Source organism: Periophthalmus magnuspinnatus, chromosome 18 (assembly GCF_009829125.3).
Source record: "Periophthalmus magnuspinnatus isolate fPerMag1 chromosome 18, fPerMag1.2.pri, whole genome shotgun sequence".
Taxonomy (NCBI): Eukaryota; Metazoa; Chordata; class Actinopteri; order Gobiiformes; family Gobiidae; genus Periophthalmus; species Periophthalmus magnuspinnatus.
This window is the reverse complement of record NC_047143.1, coordinates 12062840-12085172: the sequence shown is the minus strand read 5'-3', so window position 1 is coordinate 12085172 and position 22333 is coordinate 12062840. Positions and strand designations below refer to the sequence as shown.

General features: G+C 46.2%; 1 protein-coding gene across 1 annotated transcript in view; it reads left to right on the top strand.

The window, feature by feature from the left end:
- rpgrip1 (RPGR interacting protein 1) overlaps positions 1 to 22333 on the top strand; it is a 42750-nt gene that overhangs the window by 4095 nt on the left and 16322 nt on the right. Inside the window, exons 4-19 of the mRNA XM_055228882.1 lie at positions 620 to 822; positions 2574 to 2664; positions 2780 to 2912; positions 3002 to 3103; positions 3368 to 3391; positions 3551 to 3697; positions 11496 to 11569; positions 11756 to 11973; positions 12800 to 12900; positions 12987 to 13037; positions 13133 to 13312; positions 14009 to 14126; positions 14794 to 14957; positions 19257 to 19611; positions 20114 to 20268; positions 21325 to 21557. Coding sequence (XP_055084857.1) covers positions 620 to 822; positions 2574 to 2664; positions 2780 to 2912; positions 3002 to 3103; positions 3368 to 3391; positions 3551 to 3697; positions 11496 to 11569; positions 11756 to 11973; positions 12800 to 12900; positions 12987 to 13037; positions 13133 to 13312; positions 14009 to 14126; positions 14794 to 14957; positions 19257 to 19611; positions 20114 to 20268; positions 21325 to 21557 — 2349 coding nt within the window. The remainder of the gene's footprint in view (positions 1 to 619; positions 823 to 2573; positions 2665 to 2779; positions 2913 to 3001; positions 3104 to 3367; positions 3392 to 3550; positions 3698 to 11495; positions 11570 to 11755; positions 11974 to 12799; positions 12901 to 12986; positions 13038 to 13132; positions 13313 to 14008; positions 14127 to 14793; positions 14958 to 19256; positions 19612 to 20113; positions 20269 to 21324; positions 21558 to 22333) is intronic.

The following is a 22333-nucleotide window of genomic DNA, read 5'->3' as shown; positions in this document are numbered from 1 at the left end:
GGGAGGTGAATGAGGGGTTGTGAATGAATCTCAAGAAATGCATTAACACATTTGTGTTAACTGCAAGAGGTAATCAGTTCTGAACAAGTGGAGCTAGTGAGGGCTCAGAGCGGGGCTAGGCTAAATCCTACAACACTAACTTTTAGGCGCTTTGAGGATTTCAAATTTTTAAAAAGTTCATATTGTGAAAATAGAGGACAATCCTTACAAAATTCACCTTTTGTGAAAGCTGTGAATGCCCTGTCCCACAGAAAAGGGGCAGTTTGAATTCCTCAAAAATACACTGCTCTTTGGGAGAATTATATTTGAGCCAGAGCTCCCAGGAGCTGCAGTACCTATGGAGCGGCCACTAATCAAATCCAGTTCTTATTATAGATCCATATTGAAGACTGGGAGAGGAGTAGTCTGACAGAAGAGACAAAAATTGAATCAATAGCATACTGTGTTTTCTGTGCATGTTCACATGTAAACAATACAATTTATTCATACAGCACATTTTACCAACAAAACTGTTTCCAAAGTCCTGTACAGAGTCCGTAAAAAAGTAATAAAACTGATAAATAAATACAAGCAAAATCATAATATCTTCTTAAATAAGAAGTCTTCTCCTTTGTCTCAGGATGTCCATCAGGCTGTCCCGGGCTCGACAAGCCCGTCCCTGCTCGAGTGGGATCCGGGAGAGGGACCTGGAGGACACCATCCAAGAGCTGGAGGGCCGTGTGGTTCTGCTGGAGGGACAGAAGCAGCTGCTGCACAACCGACTAAGCCTGGCCAAGCAGCACCTCCTGGAGTTGGGAGGGCCTACACACCGCTACCGCAAAGGTGAAAACAACATCTCACTGTTAGTATCTTTTCATAAATATATATTTTGTGCAGTAAGTGTATTACATATCTGTAGAGCTGTTATATGTCCCTTATATGGTTTCAAGAAGCATAAAGATAATTAAAGATTTAATAATACTGACAACTCAGCTGCATAAATGAGGTGTAGGATTAGGACAAAACTGGGAAGAAACAAATAGCCCACAAAATTGTTTGTACAAACAGGATGTCAAATACAGTCCATTATATGCAAATAGTAATAAAGGCTTCTCTAATTTGAATTCAGTATGCATTTAATATGCCAGTTAAAGTAAATGTAGTAATTGCAGTGTAATTTGTATAAAAAGTGGCATTATTAAATTGTTATCAACCAAATATTGATGTCCAAACATCCATAAAAGTCACCACAAGCTACTAAAAATCACTGCTTATCGACAACAAGTCAGTAAATACCCAAACATATTTAGACTAAAATATTTTCCTGAATCTTTCCTGCTGGTGCAGTTGAATGTCTCTACATTATGTTTACATGCAATTTGAAAGTGAAAGTAAATATTGCCAGAGCTTCAATATGCTTATTTGTGTTGCATAGAGCAAATAACTTGTGAGTAACACAGTTTGTAGCATGTCTGAAAATAAAATGCTCAACGTAAATGAGATGTTGCTTATCTATATCTTCCAAAAGTGTGGTTATATAGTGATTCTTATCAGCAATTAATAACGTATTTGTAGCAGACCAAAACAATGAACGGAGGAGGGACTGTAGTTGTCATCACTGCTGGTCTAAAATATGCCAGTACCATATATATAATCTTTATACATTGTATGAGTGCACATCCAACTTCCAACATTTTCCTGGCTGTTTCTAACCCTGTGCAGTTGAATGAATCCCCTAGAGTCTGTTCCTGGGTTTACATGCACCAGGGTTGCCAGGATTCAGTGACCCAACTCACAAGAGTGTCTGAAAATGTCGTAACCGGTGGGGTTGGGAGGACCAAAGACTTGCAGACTTGGGGCAGATTTACAGTGTTTATTTACAAAATGGTGAAATTCAGTTCAAACACAATAATTAATCCAGCGGAGGGCAGGATCCAGGAGCGGAGCGCGCAGTACGGCGCCGGAGCGAGGTGCAGAGTGCAGGGCGAGGTCCAGGGGCGTAGTGTGCAGGAGACAAGGTGAAACAGTACCATACCAGGTCAGGGAAACCAGGCGGGAGCGGAGCTGGGAGTGCGGGAGCTGGAGCAGTGCAGGAGACAGGATGTGGACATGCGGAGAGTCTGGCCCCGCATGTATGGTCTGAGATGGTCCTGGGAACAGGGTGTAGGCGGGCAGACAAGCAGGAATGTTGACACGCGGACGGTCTGGCCCCGAGTGTCTTCTGCCGAGCCCTCATATACTCGGCAGCAGGTGGAGGTAATTGCGCTGATGCGCTCCAGGTGCGCGCGGGAGGAGTAAGGAACTCCGCCCAGCTCCAGGCAGACAGGTAGGGGAGGGGGAAGAACACAGGAGGACAGAAAATGCAGGCATCATGACAGAAAAAGGCTTTGCTTATGAAGATTAGTCACCAAAATTCAGTACTTTTTATAGGATTATTATAAAATCAATAGGTTAAAATAAAAATAGCCCTAGCCAAACCCACAGACTTAAATAGCTGCACAATTCTGTGGTTTAAATTGGACTAGGCCAGTTATCCAGTTTTCCTGGCATGCATGTAAACAAACTGAGGAGGTGTGTTGTGCTTTCTTCTGCAGTGAGGAGTTTTGATGCAGAAGCAGGAGCCTGTAGAGCCACCCACACGGCTCCCGCTCGCTATGGCCCTGCTCTGGACCAGTCCGACAGGCTGTAGGTGCTCAGTGTGACCATGGGGGGCATCAGCTGGTTTATTCTGTCCTCTGCTTTCTACCCTCTATCTCATGTTTTCTGTCTCCTCCTCTCCCCTTTGTCCTCTGTCCTCCAGTGGCAGCAGTGGGGCAGAACAGCTGCGGATGGCCCAGTTGGAGATGGCGGCACAGACACTACGGGACACTCTGAGAGACAGGGACAGAGAGCTGCAGGACATCAGGAGGACACAGGCCCAGACACACAGGTTGGTGCATGACAAAGTTTTGGACATGCATATTTACGGACATGTTTTTAAATAACCCGTATTGTGTCCTTTACATGTGGTATGTTCAGACAGACGATCCGAGAGAACGTGGAGCTGGTGCGAGTGCAGAAGCAGCTGTCAGACAAGAGTACAGCTCTGAGGTTTACAGAGGAGAGACTGGCCCACCTGCACCAGGTACTTTACATGTAGACCTGGTTCAGACCCGTACTAGTACATGAAGGCCCGGGTTACACCTATTCCTGTTATGGATCTGCTTTAGGAGGGTACTGTACATGAAGATTGATTTAGACCTGGTTTAGTAGGTCAGTCCGGGTTAAGTTCTGGTTCAGTCCTGGTTTAGGCCAGGTTTAGATAATAAAAAAAAAACCAAAAAAAACATACCAAACCATACAATATTATCAAAGTACTAATTTCTCTGTGTCCCGCTATTGTCTCCAGGCCTTTGAGAAACAACTGGAGGAGGTAAGGCATGTTTTATGTCTCATGCATGAGGCAAATGCACACACCTCAGAGACATGTGCACACGCCTCTGAGTCACGTGCACGTGTCTCTGTGGTGTGTGCATGTGTCTCTGAGGCATGTGTACGTGAGTGGTCTGTTCTGATAGTGTGCTGTGTGCAGAGCCAGCGCTCTCTGGAGGACAGTCACGGAGGTCTGCTGCTCCGTGTGGAGGAACTGAGGAGACAGTTGAAGGACGAGAGAACAAAGGCAGTGGAACTGGAGGAACAACTGTCCACAGCCTCTGTGTCCCAGCAGACCATCAACAAGGTAAAGCCCTTCTTAAGGGGCAATATGTAGGCATGTCATAATAATTACTATATCGTTCAGGGGTCAGTATTTATCTTGGTTACTTTTTCTTAGTATGTAAGTGTAAGTGGGGAAAATTTCCTTTCTGCTATTTATTTATTGCAGATAATGTTTTTTAACCATATTGTGCATTTAGAATACTTTTGGGAGATAATTTTACTTTAGGATTATTATGTCAGTGACATAAATTTGTTTCAATCTTATCATTTATTGTGTATCTATTTTTCACCAATATATCACACACAAAATTTGCTATTGCGGCAGGCTTAGCAGTATAAAAGTTTTGGGCCAGCTGACCACATCAAAGGCACAAGGGGCAGCTGTTTTTTTTTAATGCTTATAGTTTATGCAAATTGGCCATGTGTCAGGTTTTGTATCTGTAAAATGTAAACAAATATGCACAAAGGTGCATTAAACACATTGTAATATAAGGCTGATGTGGCCCTGTAGTGGTTATGCTTAATATGTTGTAAAGATTATCTTATTTAAGATGAAGATTTTAATTAATAACACTTGTAAATTAGTATGTATGCAGTGAATTGTGGGATGCCTCATAGCTCCTTACTGCTGCTTAGGAACCTCATGAGGTCCCTATGCTAAAGGAGCTATGGGTGGAAAGATAATTGTTCCTTTCCATACTCTTTCCTACCTTCACTGATCAAATCAGATGGTCCTTGTCATAGCCGACGATGACACACCTCCGGGTCAATAAGGAAAAGAGCCTCTCTAGCCGCATTTAATGAATTTGGCCTCACTCTGATTTGACTCATACCTACCTAAATTCCAGCACCTCCACTCAATCATTAATCAATGCTAGTTCTGCCTCTGCAGCTCAGTGAGTGAATTCTGGAGGTTCTGAGCTTTCACACGAGGCATGCTCTGTCCATATACTGAGAATGACAAAAACTTATATGTGTCCTCTATCTGCAGGTTAACACCTCATTTAGTCCAACCCCGGCATGTGTGAAACGGCTGTATGGCAATAGATAACACAGTGGTGAAACAACAGTTTGCATTTAGCCTACATGTGCTAAAGAGCAGAGAATGCAGAGACATACCTCAGCCGGATGTGAGCTCTCCTCCCCTTTGCTCATCCTCCACTCCTCTGTCCTCTCCTCTGCTCACCCTCTGCTCCTATATTCGCTGTTCTTCTTGTAAATCCACAAAGCCAGCATGCTTTTCTCCCTCGACATTCAACAAGTGCTCCACAGTGACAGTGAAATGAAAGTAGAGTAAGTAAAGTCGTATACGCTGGTAGAGGCAGTGTGCTCTGGTTTTTGTATACATTTCATGACTTTTATGTGATAAATCTTAAATATCTCCACGAGAGATGCGAGCAAAACCGAAATCCACCTACAAATAATATCTTGGCCAACTAATTTAGCTGTAGACTTGCCTAACATTCAGTGAGGCATTTGAACACCCTGTGATTTGCAAGTTCTCCCACTTAGAAACATGGAGGGGTCTGAAATTTTCATCTTAGGTGCATGTCCACTGTGAGAGACATCATCAAAAAAATAATAATCTGGAAATCACATTGTATGATTTTTTAAATAATACAATCAGTAAGACTCCAACTACTAACATAGCCAAGACCAAAGAACTGTAAAAATGCACAAGAGACAAAATTGTAGACCTCCACAAGGCTGGAAAGGGCTATGGGGCAATTGCCAAGCAGCTTGGTGAAAAAAGATCCACTGTTGGAGCAATTATTAGAAAATGAAAGAAGCTAAACATGACTGTCAATCTCCCTCAGACTGGGGCTCCATGCAAGATCTTACCTTGTGGGGTCTCAATGATCCTAAGAAAGGTGAGGAATCAAACCAGAACTACACAGGAGGAGCTGGTGAATGACCTGAAAAGAGCTGGGGCCACCGTTTCCAGGGTTATTGTTAGTACTACTCTAAGACGTCATGGTTCAAAATCATGCATGGCATGGAAGGTTCCCCTGCTTAAACCAGCACATGTCCAGCCCCGTCTAAAGTTTGCCAGTGACCATTTGGATGATCCAGAGGAGTCATGAGAGAAAGTCATGTGGTCAGATGAGACCAAAATAGAACTTTTTGGTCTTAATTCCACTCACCGTGTTTAGAGGAAGAAGAATGATGAGTACCATCCAAAGAACACCATCCCTACTGTGAAGCATGGGGGTGGTAGCATCATGCTTTGAGGGTTTTTTTCTGCACATGGGACAGGACGACTGCACTGTATTAAGGAGAGGATGACCGGGGGCCATGTATTGCGAGATTTTGGGGAACAACCTCCTTCCCTCAGTTAGAGCATTGAAGATGGACCATGGCTGTGTCTTCCATTATGACAATGACCCGAAGCACACAACCAGAATAACCAAGGAGTGGCTCTGTAAGAAGTATATCAAGGTTCTGGAATGGTCTAGCCAGTCTCCAGACCTAAACCCAATAGAAAATCTTTGGAGGGAGCTCAAACTCCGTGTTTCTCAGCGACAGCCCAGAAACCTGACTGATCTAGAGAAGATCTGTGTGGAAGAATAGGCCAAAAAACGTTTTACCTTTGTAATTGCAAACAAAGGCTACTGTACCAAATGTTAACATTGATTTTCTCAAGTGTTCAAATACTTATTTCCAGCAGTAACATACAAATAATTTTTTTTTTTAAATCATACAATCTGATTTCCCGATTTTTTTTTTAGATTATGTCTCTCACAGTGGACATGCACCTAAGATGAAAATTTGAGACCCCTCCATGATTTCTAAGTGGGAGAACTTGCAAAATCAAAGGGTGTTCAAATACTTATTTGCCTCACTGTATGTGATGCAGTGGTGTAAACCTTCTGATTTACTTTTAATACATTGTACTCATTACGACAGAGACATGGATCTCTGACTGGAGATGTGACGGAGTTGATGTAAATGAGGGGAAAGAAACTGGCAACTCAGGTTCAGTTGTGATTGTATTAACTGTGTCTTTTTTCCTTTAATGTCATGATGCCTGCATTGTCTGTCTCCCTGTGTGCTTTCCCCCTCCCCTACCTGTCTGAATCCGGAGCTGGGCGGAGTTCCTACTCCTCCCGTGCGCACCTGGAGAGCATGAGCACAATCATCACCACCTGCTGTCGAGTATATGAGGGCTTGGCAGATGACACTCGGAGCCAGACCGTCCGCATGTAAACGTGAATGTTCCAGCTCAAGTTTGTATCCCGTTACCTGCCTATTCGTGTCTTACTGGATTTTGCTGTTTCCCAGATTCATGCTTCCTCGCTCGCTCCTGCTCCTGACCCTGCACTCCAGCTCCGGTACAGTCTACCCCTCGTCTTCGTCTGGTCCTGGTGTTCCCCGTTTCCACTCAACACTCCGCGTGCCTGGTTCGCCTCCCGTGTGTTTAATGAACTATTGACTCTTATTATTTCACAAACTGTTAATAAACACTGTAAAATTGCCCCGAGTCTGCATTCCTTGGTCCGCTCCTGTACCTGCCGTTACGACAGAACGGTCTGGCCTGAACATGGACCAAGCGGACTCGGGCCCAGACCAGTCACTACGACAAGCGTGTTCCCACCAGGGTGTGATTATTGGACAACATGAACAATCCATCCGGACCTTGCTGGATTTTAATCAGACTTTAACTCAACAAGTGGCCCAGCTTACCAATCAAGTTGCAGTGCTACTTGCTGCCCCATCTGCTGTGTCCGGAGCGCCGCCGCGCCCTCCGGAGTCGAGAGGCACGGACCGGAGCCATATTCAGGTCAGCCCAGCCTCTGCCGGGGTTTTTGTTCCAATGTATGTTCCTGTTCCAGCAGTGCCCCACTTGTTTTAATTCAGAGGCCTCCAAGATCCGTTACATTTGCGGATTACTCCGGGAAGGGCTCTCCAGTGGGCAGAGGCACGATTGGCAAACACACTGATAGACAATATGAACTTTAATGACTTTATTTCGCCTTCAAACTGGTTTTTGATCACCCGCACTATCAGGCCAATGCGGCTCCCGGCTGCTGATCTTGACCAGGGGTCCCGGACGGTGGCGGACTACACCATCGAGTTCTGGACGCACGCAAGTGGACTGGACGGATAGTGCGCTTCGTGTGCCTTTTTACGGGGGCTTAACGAGCACCTGAAGGACGAATTGGTGTCTCGCGACGAACCCCCTGACTTACGCGCCCTTATCACTCTGACCCACCGGATTGACAACCGGCTGCGGGCGCGCCAGAGAGAGAGAGTCGGCCACCGACCCGACGGAGCCGCGCGCCACCCCGCCTCTCCCCGAGGAGCCTATGCAAGTGGACCGGACACTCCTATCGGCCGAGGAACGTCGACGGAGGCGCCGCTTGGCTGGAGCGTGCCTCTATTGCGGCGAGCACGGACATTTTGTGGCCAGCTTCACCCACCAGTAGCACTGGGAGTACTGGTGGGTGAGGCTGGCATCCCAGAGAACAATAATAGACTGAGGCTCAACGCCAACCTGTGTGTTCGTTCAGAGACTTTACCTGTTTTAGCGCTCGTGGATTCCGGAGCAGAAAGGGATTTTATCGATGCCCAATTAGCGGAGCAGCTCGGCGTCAAACTGGAGTCCTTGGAACGCCCCCTTAGCACCCGGGCTCTTAATGGACGTTTCTTGGCCCACGTTACGCACATTATGGAGCCCGTCACTGTGGTCTTATCCAGCAACCACCGAGAGACCCGATGTTTCCATGTACTTTCCTCCTCTGCCTCCCCTTTGGTTTTGGGTTACCCCTGGCTGCGCACGCATAACCCCGCCTTTGATTGGGACCGGGGTAGAGTTTCTGGATGGAGGAGCCCATGTTCCCCGCGGGGAGGGCCGGTTCCACCCCGGTTCCTCTTCGGACGTCCCGAACCTGTCTGCAGTCCGGCTGAGTATCATGACCTCGGGGAGGTCTTTAGCAAGGACAAGCACTTTCCCTACCCCCGCACCGCCCTTATGACTGCGCAATCGACCTCCTGCCGGGTGCCCCTTACCCTCCAGTCGTTTGTATAACCTGTCCAAGCCCGAGCGAGAGTCTATGGAAGACTACATCCGTGATTCCCTGGCTGCCGGCATATTCGCCCGTCTTCGTCTCCGGTGGGTGCGGGGTTCTTTTTATAGCCAAGAAAGACAAGTCCTTGCGCCCTTGCATTGATTACCGGGGCCTGAACAACATCACGGTAAAAAACAAGTACCCGTTACCTCTACTTGACTGCCTTCACTCCTCTCCATGGGGCCACCATTTTCTCTAAGCTTGACCTAGGAATGCTTACCACTTGGTGCGCATAAGGGAGGGGGACGAGTGGAAGACGGCGTTTAAGACCCCCCTTGGCCACTTCGAATACTTGGTCATGCCCTTTGGCCTTACCAACGCCCCGGCAGTATTCCAGGCTCTTATAAATGATGTCCTGCGTGACTTTCTAAACCGCTTTGTCTTTGTGTATTTAGATGACGTCTTGATCTTTTCTCCATGTACACCAGGTCCTCCAGCGCCTCCTGGAGAACAAGCTGTTCGCTAAGGCTGAAAAGTGAGAATTCCACGCTGAGGAGGTCAGTTTTCTCATAGTGGGGCGGGGTCAGATGAAGGCAGACCCGGAGAAGGTCCAGGCAGTCACGGAGTGGCCAGTTCCTTCCAATCGCAAACAGCTTCAGAGATTCATCGGCTTCGCCAACTTCTACAGACGGTTCATACGGGATTTTAGCTGGGTAATATCACCACTCACTAAACTGACCTCTCCTTCTCTCCAGTTCTCCTGGTCACCTGAGGCGAACTTGGCCTTCAACCGGCTTAAGAAAATGTTTACGTCCGCCCCCATCCTTCGCCAGCCCGACCCTTCGCGCCAATTCATGGTGGAGGTAGACGCGTCCGACAGGGAGTGGGGGCCATGCTGTCCCAAAGATTTGACCCCCATAACCGCCTCTGCCCCTGCGCCTTCTTCTCACGTCGGTTGTCCCCGGCCGAGGCCAACTATGATGTGGGGGACCGGGAACTCCTCGCCGTGAAGCTCCCTGGAGGAGTGGCGCCACTGGCTAGAGGGGGCGGAACAACCGTTTGTGGTGTGGACGGACCACAAAAATTTGGAATATATACAGTCCGCCAAACGGCTCAACTCACGTCAGGCACGCTGGTCCCTGTTTTTCAGCCGTTTCAACTTCATTCTCACCTACCGTCCCGGATCACGGAATGTCAAGCCTGACGCCCTTTCCCGCCAGTTCACCCTGGAGGACGGCCCCTCTCCAACCGAAACCATCATCCCTCCTTCCTGTGTGGTGGCGGCGGTGCGTTGGGAGATTGAGGACATGGTCCGGGAGGCCCAGGCTCACGATCCAGACCCAGGTAACGGCCCACCCGGTAAACTTTTTGTCCCTGACTCTGTCCGTTCCCAGGTGCTTGAGTGGGTCCATAAATCCAAGTTTGCCTGCCATCCCGGTATGAGTCGAACTCTCTCCCTGCTGAAGCGACACTTCTGGTGGCCTACTATGGACACAGACACCCGGGCCTACGTGTTGGCCTGCCAGGTATGTGCGCGGGCTAAATCCTCCCACTCACCGCCCTCTGGGCTCTTGTCTCCCCTCGCTGTCCCTAGGCGGCCTTGGTCCCATAAGCGGTGGACTTCGTGACTGACTCCCGCCTTCTCAAGGAAACACGGTGATCCTTACCATGGTGGACCGCTTTTCCAAGGCCGCCCACTTTATTGCCCTGCCTAAACTCCCGACGGCCAAGGAGACTGCTGACCAGCTTACCGCTCAGGTTTTCCGTCTCCACGGCATCCCGGTGGACATTGTATCTGATAGGGGGACCCAGTTCACCTCCCAAGTGTGGCGCGCCTTTTGTGAGGGGTTGGGCGCTACGGTCAGTCTCACATCCGGCTTCCACCCGCAGTCCAACGGGCAGACGGAGCGGGCCAACCAGGACCTCGAATCGGCTCTCCGATGTGTGGTCTCCGCTAATCCTGCAGCCTGGAGCTCTTACCTGCCCTGGATAGAGTATTCCCACAACTCCCTAGTGAGCTCGGGGATACCAGCCCCCGCTCTTCCCCACAGAGGAAGAGGACCTTGCGGTTCCGTCCGTCCAGCACCACCTCCAGCGCTGCCGCAGGGTCTGGAGGAAAACCAGGGCTGCCCTCCTTCGGGCGGGGACACGCACCAAAGCGGCAGCGGATCGCCATCATACCCTGGCCCCGGCATACCTACCTGGCCAGGAAGTGTGGCTGTCATCAAAGACCATCCCGTTAAAGATCGACTCCCGCAAGTTGTCTCCCCATTTCCTTGGGCCTTTTAAAATTAAGAAGGTCATAAACCCGGCCGCAGTGCAGCTCCAATTACCCCCGTCTCTCCGGATCCACCCGACATTCCACGTTTCCCAAGTTAAGCCCGTCCGAACCAGTGACTTGTATATTGTGTATGAGTATATAAGGGATCGGCAGATGACACTCGGAGCCAGACCGTCCGCGTGTAAACGTGAATGTTCCAGCTCAAGTTTGTATCCCGTTACCTGCCTACTCGTGTTTTACTGGATTTTGCTGTTTCCCAGATTCCTGCTTCCTCGCTCGCTCTTGCTCCTGACCCTGCGCTCCAGCTCCGGTACAGTCCACCCCTCGTCTTCATCTGGTCCTGGTGTTCCCCGTTTCCGCTCAACACTCCGCACGCCTGGTTCGCCTCCCGTGTGTTTAATGAACTATTGACTCTTATTATTTCACAAACTGTTAATAAACACTGTAAAATTGCCCTGAGTCTGCATTCCTTGGTCCGCTCCTGTACCTGCCGTTATGACATTTAATGAAGTAAAGATTTTTTCTTGCAGTTACAGGAGAGAGTGTCCGACCTGGAGGGAGAAAGGGACCTCATCAAACAGAATTACGACTCTCTCCTGCAGAGGTAAGACATGTACCCCTCGTCCTACAGAGACACGTCCCCCACATCCTCCAGAGACATGTCCCCCATGTCCTCCAGAGATTTCTCTCCCACGTCTCCCACGTCCTCCAGAGACATGCCTGCAAAAACATGTCCACTTGTCTCTCCAGAGACAAGTGTCCCAAGTCTCTGTCTTTTCTCCTCCACCAGGACATTCCCAGGTCAATGTGAAGTTCCAGAGCTGTCCCACAGGGAGAAGTGCAGAGAACCAGACCAGGAGCATTCATCTGAGCTCCTTCTGCTGAGGGACACTCTGCAGAAGGAGAGGGAGAAGGTCCATGAACTGGAGGAGGACATGGACAGGATGAGACAGGAGGTCCAGCAGCTCAGAGAGGAGAAATATGTGAGGACGGAGCAGGAGAAGCAGCGTATGTCTTGCATGTCGATGAAGTCTTTGTACGTTGTCCCTTGTGTCTTCAAGTGTCTACTGTCCCCTCAAATGTCCTCAGTGTTGTCCACATAGTCCTCTTACTAAAAAAGAGTGTGTTGAATGCTGGTCACTATGGATATGTTAATGCTTTGCCTGGAATATTCTGCAATTAAAGAAACTGTATGTAACTTTTTAGTGAAAAAAATAGACTAATAAACTTCATTGTGTTTATTGCACTAAAAATTGTATAAACATGTGCATCTTTACTGTGAGTGGGCTTGCATCTCTATAAACCTGAGTCTTATATGGCCTGGAGGAGGGCCTCATCCTACTTGTTTTGATGGAAATTTTGTTCCTTTGGCTATAATCCTCCATAGTATGGCATAAAATGAATCTATGTCCATGGAGAATGTTCCAAAGTATGGTTTTAACCTTCAGAATGTAACTTTATGGAGCTACCTCCAGAAAGTTACCTGTACTTACTGTACATTTAAATTAAATTATCATAAAGTTTCTGTACACATTTTTTCCATGGATTTGAGCAAACTTCATCTTGTCCCAGTACAGATATATTGTATAAGCATTACAGTGCAGAACACCACTCTGGCTTCTGTAAAAAGTGCTTAAAAACTCATCTTGGTAAATGCAAACCCTTTGAAATAATTCTTTAAGAAAAAAAATCTGGTACAGCATCTTTAATGCTTTGCCTGTAATATTCCACAATTAAGTAAAATAATCTTAAATAAATTATAAATTAACAGAAATATTCTTAATTTGAGAAATTTTTACTCCTTGTCCCTTCACTTGTCATCTGTCCACAGCAGTCGGGGACACAGAGGAGACTCAGAAGCTTCTGGAGCAGCAGATTGTCCTGTACAAAGAGCAGGTGTCCACTCTGCAGCACAGACTGGACTCTGTGGCCCAGGTCAGCACTATCCACTTTCCTGTGTCCACTGTCCATGTGTTAAAATACTACTCAAATGTGTAAGAAATGTGTGTGTTCATTTTTAGGCATTTGAGATGAATGTGGATGACCTGAGCAAGACACTCTTTCAGATCAAGGTATGTCCTCTCTCACTATACACCTGTCCTCCTGTGTTCTTTTGTTGCCTGTGTCCCCAGTCTCTGCTCTGTGTCCTCATGTGTCTGTCTTGCAGGAGTTCCGGGCACAGCAGTACAGTAGGGCACGGCTAAGGTTCCTCCATTCTGTGGGCCAGGTGGAACAGGCCCCTTTGGAGATCTCCCAGATGCAGGCCTCACACACAGAGACCATCTTGGAGCTACAGAAGACGAGGGAGCTCCTCAGGCTGGAGCACAACATCTGCAAAGACCTGCAGGTAAGGCCAGGTTTTTCAGGTCACCGTAAAGGCTCTTTCACACCAAGGAGATAATCTCCAGTTCAAACTGGTACATTTTGCATGTGTTTAGTGTGAACTGATAGTTTGCAGCGGATGTCATTGACATTCCCTGAGTGGTGTGCTTTACTCTGTTTGAAGCTCTGATTAACTCAAGTTAATCTCAGCTTTGTTAGTTCAGTTGAGTTGGTTGGAACTACAACTAATTTTAAACTGATTTTTACTGTTAAATCTTTCTCATCTTTTTTGTTGAAAATCAATCACTTTATAAACACCCATTTTGTTTTTTGCACAGTTTAGCCATTTAGCCAAAATATTAAAGGTATTGTATTGGTGCATTTTGGGTTTTTTAAAAATAAATTCTCATTCATTTTCTTCCATAGACTTTCAAAAAAAAAAAAAAAAAAATCAATTAAAAGTTTGAAAGCTCAGGGTTAATCAGCTCTGTTATAGTTAGAAAAGCATTTTGTAGAATTCTGTGTTTTAAATGTGTTTTTTGGACTTAAAACAGGTGTGTTATGGATATTAGTTACCACTTAGCTGCTTAGCCCCCACAATGCCTTTAAGATCTTAATATTTGAATTCCACTGGGAATAATTAATAGAAAATTTATTTCTAGAACCAGAGTGGACACTATTATGCTCCATTACTCTCTGTACTAAAGCTGTTGTCCTGCAGGGGGAGCTGAAGCTGCTGGGGCAGAGGATGGAGAGAGAGAGGGAGGAGAGCAGACAAAGGAGCAGAGAGAAGGAGCAGCTCTTGGCCAAGCGCAATCTACAGATCAGCACTCTGCAAGGTCTCACATTCTCATGTTTTTACATTTTTGACTTGGTTTGGAGGGATAGTACCTATGGCCAATATTTAACTTCTTTTTACAACAGTTATGTTGCAGTTTGTATGTGTTTACACATACATTTTTGCCATTGCCATTTATTTTTGCATTTATTTATTTATTTTTTATTACACTAATCAAAGTTTTTGAAACTTTTTGCCATGTCATAACATTGTTCTTTCATCAAAAACATATCTGAAGATGTCATCTATGCATGTTCGAGTATTTTAGCGATCTCTTCTGAGCTCTATTCTAACCCTCGCTGACACGCTGATTGTGTTGTGATAGTACTCTGAAGGGGGAGTGATTTAACACAGGGAACTCAGAGCATCAAATACGAAAGTGAAACTTATAAAACATTAATTTGTTGTTTTGGGGCAAATACAGCATTTACAAAACAATAAAAGGTAACATGGTGATCTAAATATGTTATGTTACGCTATGTTAGCAGTTTATACCCCATAGAAGTCCCCCCTTTAAGGAATTACTTCTGTGTAAAATTATAAACTATAAACACGGAAGGTTTCTTTCTAATAAAATCTTAAATATAATGGTTATCTATGTTTTAGTGAAATGAGTAGTCTAACTTGTCATATGCACTTTAAATCTATTCCTGTTGTGTCTTCTCCAGCCCAGCTAAAGGAGTTGGCCTACAGCCCCAGGAACTACAGGCGAACACTCCCAGTGCAGTACACATGGCCTGGGGTGGACCAGGAGACAGTGCAGCCGATGGAGGACAACCTTATCTTTGCCCAACTCAAGCCTGGAGAGTCACTGCTGGAAGTACACCTCCAAGTAAGCCTAATATTAGATTTCATTAAAGAGGGTATTTTATTTCTATGAGGTATTCATTGCTTACACAGAACATATTTAGATCACCTTGTTATCTTTATTTTTTTTTTTGAAAATGCTATATTTGCAGAAAACAACGTATAAGTGTCACTTCAGTTTTTGATGCTGCTTTGTCAGCGGTGACTGCAGTGGAGCAGTGCAGCAACATCACGTGCCCACTCTGAGAAAGACCGCGAGTTGCGAGTGAATATTCACACATTTATTTAATTAACTTAAATTCTTTTTTAGAACATTTAGAAGTCTGTATCTTTGCTGATGTCGATATTACTCAATCACATGACTATTGGCTGATATCGATATTGTCATGACCCCAGTCTGTCCTTTCTTTCTGCACTGTTTTCCACCCTCCCTTCTGTATCTGAGCCTGGAGCTGGGTAGAGATTTGGGCTCTTCCCGTGCACACCTGCACCTAATCAGCAATCAAGCTGCACCTGTGGAGGACAAAGGGAGCCAGGACCTGACACTCAGCGCCAGATCGTCCGTGTATCCATTGTCGTACAACTCTGCTGTGTGACTATTTTTGCTCCTCGTCAGATCCCGCTCCCTGGACCCTCTCAGCTCCTCTGTCTACCACCCTGCTCTCCACTACCGGTACGAATCTCTTCTGACCCAGCTCACCTCTACTGGCACTGCTCACCCTGTCTCATACCCCGCTGCTCACACTCCACTCCTGGACCACACCAAACATCCCACTCTCAACTCCCCGATCAATCTACCGTCATTTGCACATTTAAAACTGTCAATAAACATTGTTAAACTTTTCCCCAAGTTCTGTCTCTTTGGTCCCCCCTGTCAGTTGGTACGACAGAAAGATCTGGCCACAATGGACCAATCAGACTTGGGGCTGGATCAACTGCTAAACCAGGCGTTTTCGCACCATGGAATAATCACTGGGCAGCATGAACAAACCGGACCCTGCTCAGCTGTAACCACACTCTGACCCGGCAAGTTTCCCAGCTCTCCAGCCATGTCTCCACTCTGCTCACTCTCCCACCCTCAGCTCCCGCCGCCTCCGTCTCCAGGACCACTGCAGCGCCACGCCCTCCGGAAATGAGAGGCACCGATCCGGACCCATATTCAGGTTAGCCCAGCCTCTGTCGGAGTTTCCATTTTCAATTCACCTCCATGTTTCAACAACATCCAGCCTGCTTTACATCAGATGCTGCAAAAATACGTTACATGTGTGGATTATTGAGGGGGAGAGCACTTCAACGGGCAGAGGCTAAATTTTCTAACACTGCTATAGACCATGTGACTTTTGATGGGTTTGTGGGAGAGTTCAAACTGGTATTCGATCACCCGCACCATCAAGCAGATGCCTCTCTCCACCTACTAAACATAGTTCAGGGATCCAGCTCAATGGCAGATTACACCATTGAGTTCTGGACACTGGCAACAGAGGTGGATTGAACTGACAGCGCGCTAAAGATGGTCTTTGTGAAAGTGAAAAATTAAAGGACGAATTGGTTTCTCCAAATGACCCACCTGACCTAAAGTCTTTGATTTCCCAAGCGAACTGAATCAACAATCGATTGCAGAGCCGCCAGAGAGGGAGACGCCATTCGGCTATCCAGACTGTGACCCACCCCTCTCTGCCACCACCAGTTAACCAACTGTGACCCACCCTTCTCTGCCGCCACCAGTTAACCAACTCCCAGTGACACCTCCACTAGAGGAGCCAAAGCAGCTGGGTCGAGTGCAGCTGATTGCCGAGGAGCACCTGCAACACCACCAGACAGGTGAGTGCCAGCATTGTGGCAAACGGGCCAAAAGGGGGTGCCCATCAGTAGGACTGGGAGAACCGGTGGGTCAGCAACACATCCCAGAGGAAAAAAAAAATAGATTTCAGCTCAACGCTACCTTGTGCTTTCTCTCTGTTGCCCTACTGTCTTAGCCCTCATAGACTCTGGAGTGGAAGAAGATTTCTTAGACCAACAGGTGGCCGAGCAGTCAGGAGGTTGGGCTAGAGTCACTTCAGCAACCCCTCACAGCCCTTGTGTTCAATGAGAGGCTAGCCAAGGTTACGCATGTCACTCTAGTTTTGTCCGGTAACCACCAAGACAAGGCGGTTTTACGTGATTTCTGCTCCCACTACGCCGCTCATCCTGGGTCATCCCTGGCTGGTGACTCACAACCGCACTATTGACTGGGCTAGGAGAAAGGTGTTGGAGTGGAGTCCCTCCTGTCATGCGAACTGCTTACAGTCTGTCCTGTCTCCAGTTGGGGGCGCCAACTCGCTCTTCAGTCATCCTCCGTGCCTATTGAATACCATAAAAGTCAGGCGTTGTCGCTTCCTCCCCACAGACCATATGACTGTGCTATATACCTCCTGCCCGGCGCCCCCTTGCCTTCCAGCCGCCTCTATAATCTCTCCAAACCGGAACGGGAGACTATGGAGCAATGTCCTGGAAAATAAACTTTTAAGTCAAGGCAGAGAAGTGTGAGTTCCACGCGGATGAGGTCAGTTTTCTGGGGTTTATTGTGGGGCATGGACAGGCAAAAGCCAACCCAGAAAAGATTAAAGCGGTCACTGATTGGCCTACGCCCACCAACATGAAACAGTTAAAAAAATTTATTGGGTTTGCCAAGTTCTACAGGCGTTTCATCAGAGATTTTAGCCGTGTTGTCGCTCCCCTTGCTAAACTCACTGCCAGCGGGGCAGGGGTCTTCAATATTTGGAGGATTGGAAGGGGTATGGGCCTGAAGAGCACTCCTGTGCCCAGGGCACATATTCCAGACCCTGAGATGGTCAGAGACTTCCATCCTGACAAGCCTGGGGGTCTGGAGGGAGGTGTCCCTTAGGGGGGGATACTGCCATGATCCCAGTCTGTCCTGCCTTTCTGCACTGTTTTCCCCCCTTCCTTCTGTATCTGAGCCTGAAGCTGAGCAGAGATTTAGGCTCCTCCTGTGCACACCTGCACATAATCAGCAATCAAGCTGCACCTGGGGAGGACAAGGAAGGAGCAGCAGGACCTGACACTCAGTGCCAGATCGTCTGCGTATCCATTGTGGTACAACTCTGCTTGGCTTAATTTCATGTTTTTGTTCTTTGTGACTTATTCTAAGTTGGATAATTTTGCTCCTCGTTAGATCACGCTCCCTGCACCCGCTCAGCTCCTTTCTCTCCGACCCTACTCACCACTACCGGCATTAATCTCACCTCTTCTGACCCAGCTCACCTCTACCGGCACTGCTCATAGGCCTGCTGCTCACACTCCCCTCCTGGACCACATGTAACCGCGCTGAACTTGGCTGTGCAAAAGTCCAGCTGGTTGCAGGAACTACCAGTCGGTGTTCGTCCTCGATTGTTGTACAGTTTATCTGCGTTGTGTTGTGAATAATTGCCAGTACACAGTGCGGTTCTTCGTAGTTTAATCTGCATAGCCAACATAAATACTGGTCAGGAAACCACGGCTCAACACGGAGAGCAGCACTCTCGTGCCCGACTCTCATCAACAATTAATTACATCAAATGTACCTGCATAGCCAACATAAATACTGGTCAGGAAACCACGGCTCAACATGGAGAGCAGCACTCTACAAGGGTAACAAGTTACATTAGCATCCCAAAAGTTAGCTTCTATCACGACACGTGTAACAGTCCATTACTGTGTAATAACTCATATGTTGTACAATTATTAGCTCATAAATGTCCCAGATTACGTAAATAATGTGTACATTTAGGCAGACATTATAATGAATAATTAAACAGAAAAACACACTTTATAATGATAGAGCTAAAGTCAGTGACCCACCTCGTGCCCGACTCTCATCAACTGGCAATGTGCTCGCGATGCCAGGGCACTTATCACTTCCGGTCACCACAAGAGGGCGCTACTTAATTACAATACATAAGCCCAATTAAACGTAATGACAAGTGGAATCAATACCATTTAATCTCTGTTACACACAGCAAACATCCCCCTCTTAACTCCCCGATCAATCTACCTTCATTTGCACATTTAAAACTGTCAATAAACATTGTTAAACTTTTCCCCGAGTTCTGTCTCTTTGGTCCCCACTGTTAGTCATTACGACAGATATTGGGCCAATATATCAGTGCACCCTTAGTTGAAACTGTCAGGTATGAAAACAAACTAAACCTTGGTCTGAAAAAAAAATCTATTAAAATACAAATAGAACATGATAATGCATTACCAGTGGCAGAGGACAGAAGAGGAATGAAGAGCTCTCCTGGTTGTTTATATGTACCATCTCCCTGTATTTTCTGGGTCCTTACAGAGTGCGACGTTCACACCGTGTGGCCTGCGTGCTCTGGGGGCCTTGGCTCGGCAGCAGGATGAGAAGGGCCTGGAGGGCGTGGTCACCTTCTGCACCTATAACTTTCTGGACTTTGAGCTACACTCCACCCCCCTGGTGTCAGGGAGCCAACCCAGCTACGGGTTCACCTCCCGCTATGTGCTAACCCCGCAGGATCTGGAGCGGCTCCAAGGCCCAGGAGGAGGAGGAGCTCCACTGGAGCTGCACCAGGCTGTGGGAGGGGTCCGCTTTGTTACACATGGAGGGGGGCATGTTAGTCTGCTGGAGGCACTGCAGAGGAGAGGGGAGCGCGTGGAGGGACGAGTAAACATCACAGGTATGCTATGTAGGCTATGAAAGGTTCCCCTAAAGTCACTTTCTTCTGACCAGGTCATAAGTCATAAGTGGACATCTGCTCCCTCTGCTGTCAGGCATTCTGACCTCAAAATGTTTGTTTTAATGCACTCTACATGATTCTGGAGTTTGCGTTTCACTATTTTGTCTCTAAATCAAGATGGACAGTGCAGGTGAGTGTGTAAGTACTTCAGAAAATTCCCCATACATGAGTATATGCCATACTGTGGAAGATTATAACCAAATGAAGAACGTTTCCAAGGAAGCAATTGCTTGAGCCCCTCCTCCAGGTCAAATAAGAGAATAATGCAAGGTTTTCATTGCAATAAAACACTCAAAATGAAAAAAAAACTAAAACATTTTGAGGTATTTCTTTGCTAAAAAAAAAAAAGTTACATGCTGTGACTCTAAGTAAGTAACAGCTTTGGTGCTCTATCCACCCCTGGAAAACCAAAGCTGTGCATGTGTGTGTCTGTACCACACAGGTCCAGAGGGGGGAGCCGTGGGGACTCTGGACTTCTGGGCCCGGCTCCACCCTCCTGCTAAGCCTGTGGACTTTGGACCCAGAACAACATGTAGGAGGCCATCACAGAAGGTCCCAGGCCAGGCCACTCTGGGCTGGCAGGACATTTCTACTGAGGTACTACACTAAAACTACTCCGATTTACACAATTTTCTGATACCTCAGACATCAAACCATTGGCAAAAAATGAAAATTTTTTGTTTTACAGTAAACTTCAGTATTTCTGTATGAACATGCTAATCTAATGACAAAAGTGTAAATGTATTTTATCCAGCTTTTGCAAATTCAAATGCATATATTTCATATTATTAATGTTCATAAAACATGTATTTCAAAAGTAGAAACTTCAAAGAACATATATCTGTTTAAAAAAAAAATAATCACAAACTTTGTGATTTACATTTTTACAGGTACATTAATGGAAGTGCAGCTTTTGGGGGGGGGGGGGGGGTAATTGGGCATTTTAATTATTTATATTATTAAATGTGGTCTTATTTTAAATGTTTTCATTTTAAATTTGTATTTATTTTAAAGCACAGACAGTGCATTAGGACAATTCAGACTTTTACTGCGCTCAAAAACTCCTTTGATTTTAAATGCAACAAAGTGCAATTACTTAGCTAGAATTTTACTTAGAGTACAAGTAAAAAAATATACTCACTAGGCTCTGTGCGTAATGGCACCCAGCTAGTTCCGATCTCTAGGGACACTCCGCAAAGGCCGTTCCACTGTTATGTAATCTCTGAGGTTTTTCCCGAAGAGGGTGAATACTTTACTAGAGGACTCTTCTGTGTTTAGAAAGCATTGAGAAACTTTGTTTCTCAATGCTAATGGTAACTTCTATTAACACATTAAATCTTACATGACAACAAAATTACATTTTTAAGACTCAATTAGGTATAGATTATTTCAGTTTGTAATGGTGTTTTTATATTTATGAAGCTCCAAAATTACCAGTAGCATTAGCACCAACACATAAAAACATACCTGTCCACTGCCTGATCAGTTTTTATTGATTTTAGCATTAATCTGCAAAAGCCTTATAGACATAAACACTTCATAGAGACCAAAACTAGCCAGGTGCCATTGTGCACAGAGCCTGTTACAGTAATGTATTTGTGATTAACTACTTCCCCCCCCTAAATACCCCTCTGTGTGTGTGTCTGTGTGTAGGAGGTACTGGACTTAGGTGTTGGCATCCCGAACGAGCTGCTGGTGACTCTGGAGCGCTGTGTGGGTTTGAGCTCTCGCTGGCCCGGGGTACTGCCAGACGCCTACCTGTCCTACCGTCTGTACGACCTGCCCCCCTACACCTCCCCCACTGTGTTCTGCTCCGCTGACCCTGTGTACAACCACTCCACCTGCTACGCCCTGGCTGTCACCCAGGACCTGCTCAACTATCTGCAGTACGAACATACAAGTCACTACTATTTTGTTTCATTCATACATGTTTAACTTGCAAATACTGCATATTTAAGCTGAGTTCTCTCAAACAGAAAACACTCCACCTTGTGATAATACAGAAAGTGCTCCTCTGTGTTGTTAAACTCCATACACTGTTACTAGAATCATTTGGATAATTTTAGCCCTGGAATTGTTCATCTCTACTGAACAAAACATAACAGGTAGCTGTTAACTTGAAAACTACAACTTCATGACATCACAAGATAGAACAGAGCATTTTGTGAATCAATAAAACAAAACATAACAAAATATAGTTGACAAAATGAATTGTTTAGTCCTGGTCTAGTACAAGCAGTCTGTGGTGTATGTATTTACCCCATGAGTGATGTTGTGTTTGCCCTGCCAGGTGCAGCAGTCTGTGGTGTATGTATGTACCTCATGAGTGATGTTGTGTTTGCCCTGTCAGGTGCAGCAGTCTGTGGTGTATGTGTGTACCTCATGAGTGATGCTGTGTTTGCCCTGACAGGTGCAGCAGTCTGTGGTGTATGTATGTACCTCATGAGTGATGCTGTGTTTGCCCTGACAGGTGCAGCAGTCTGTGGTGTATGTGTTTACCTAATGAGGGATGTTGTGTGTAGCTGACGGTAATATGTCAGTATATTTGTTTTTAGAATTTAATTCAAATGTTCTGTATTTGTGTCAAAGCACTGATGTATTTATTTTATTAATTTTTATATATCTTATTTGTAAAAATAATTTACTATTGTGAGTCATGAGA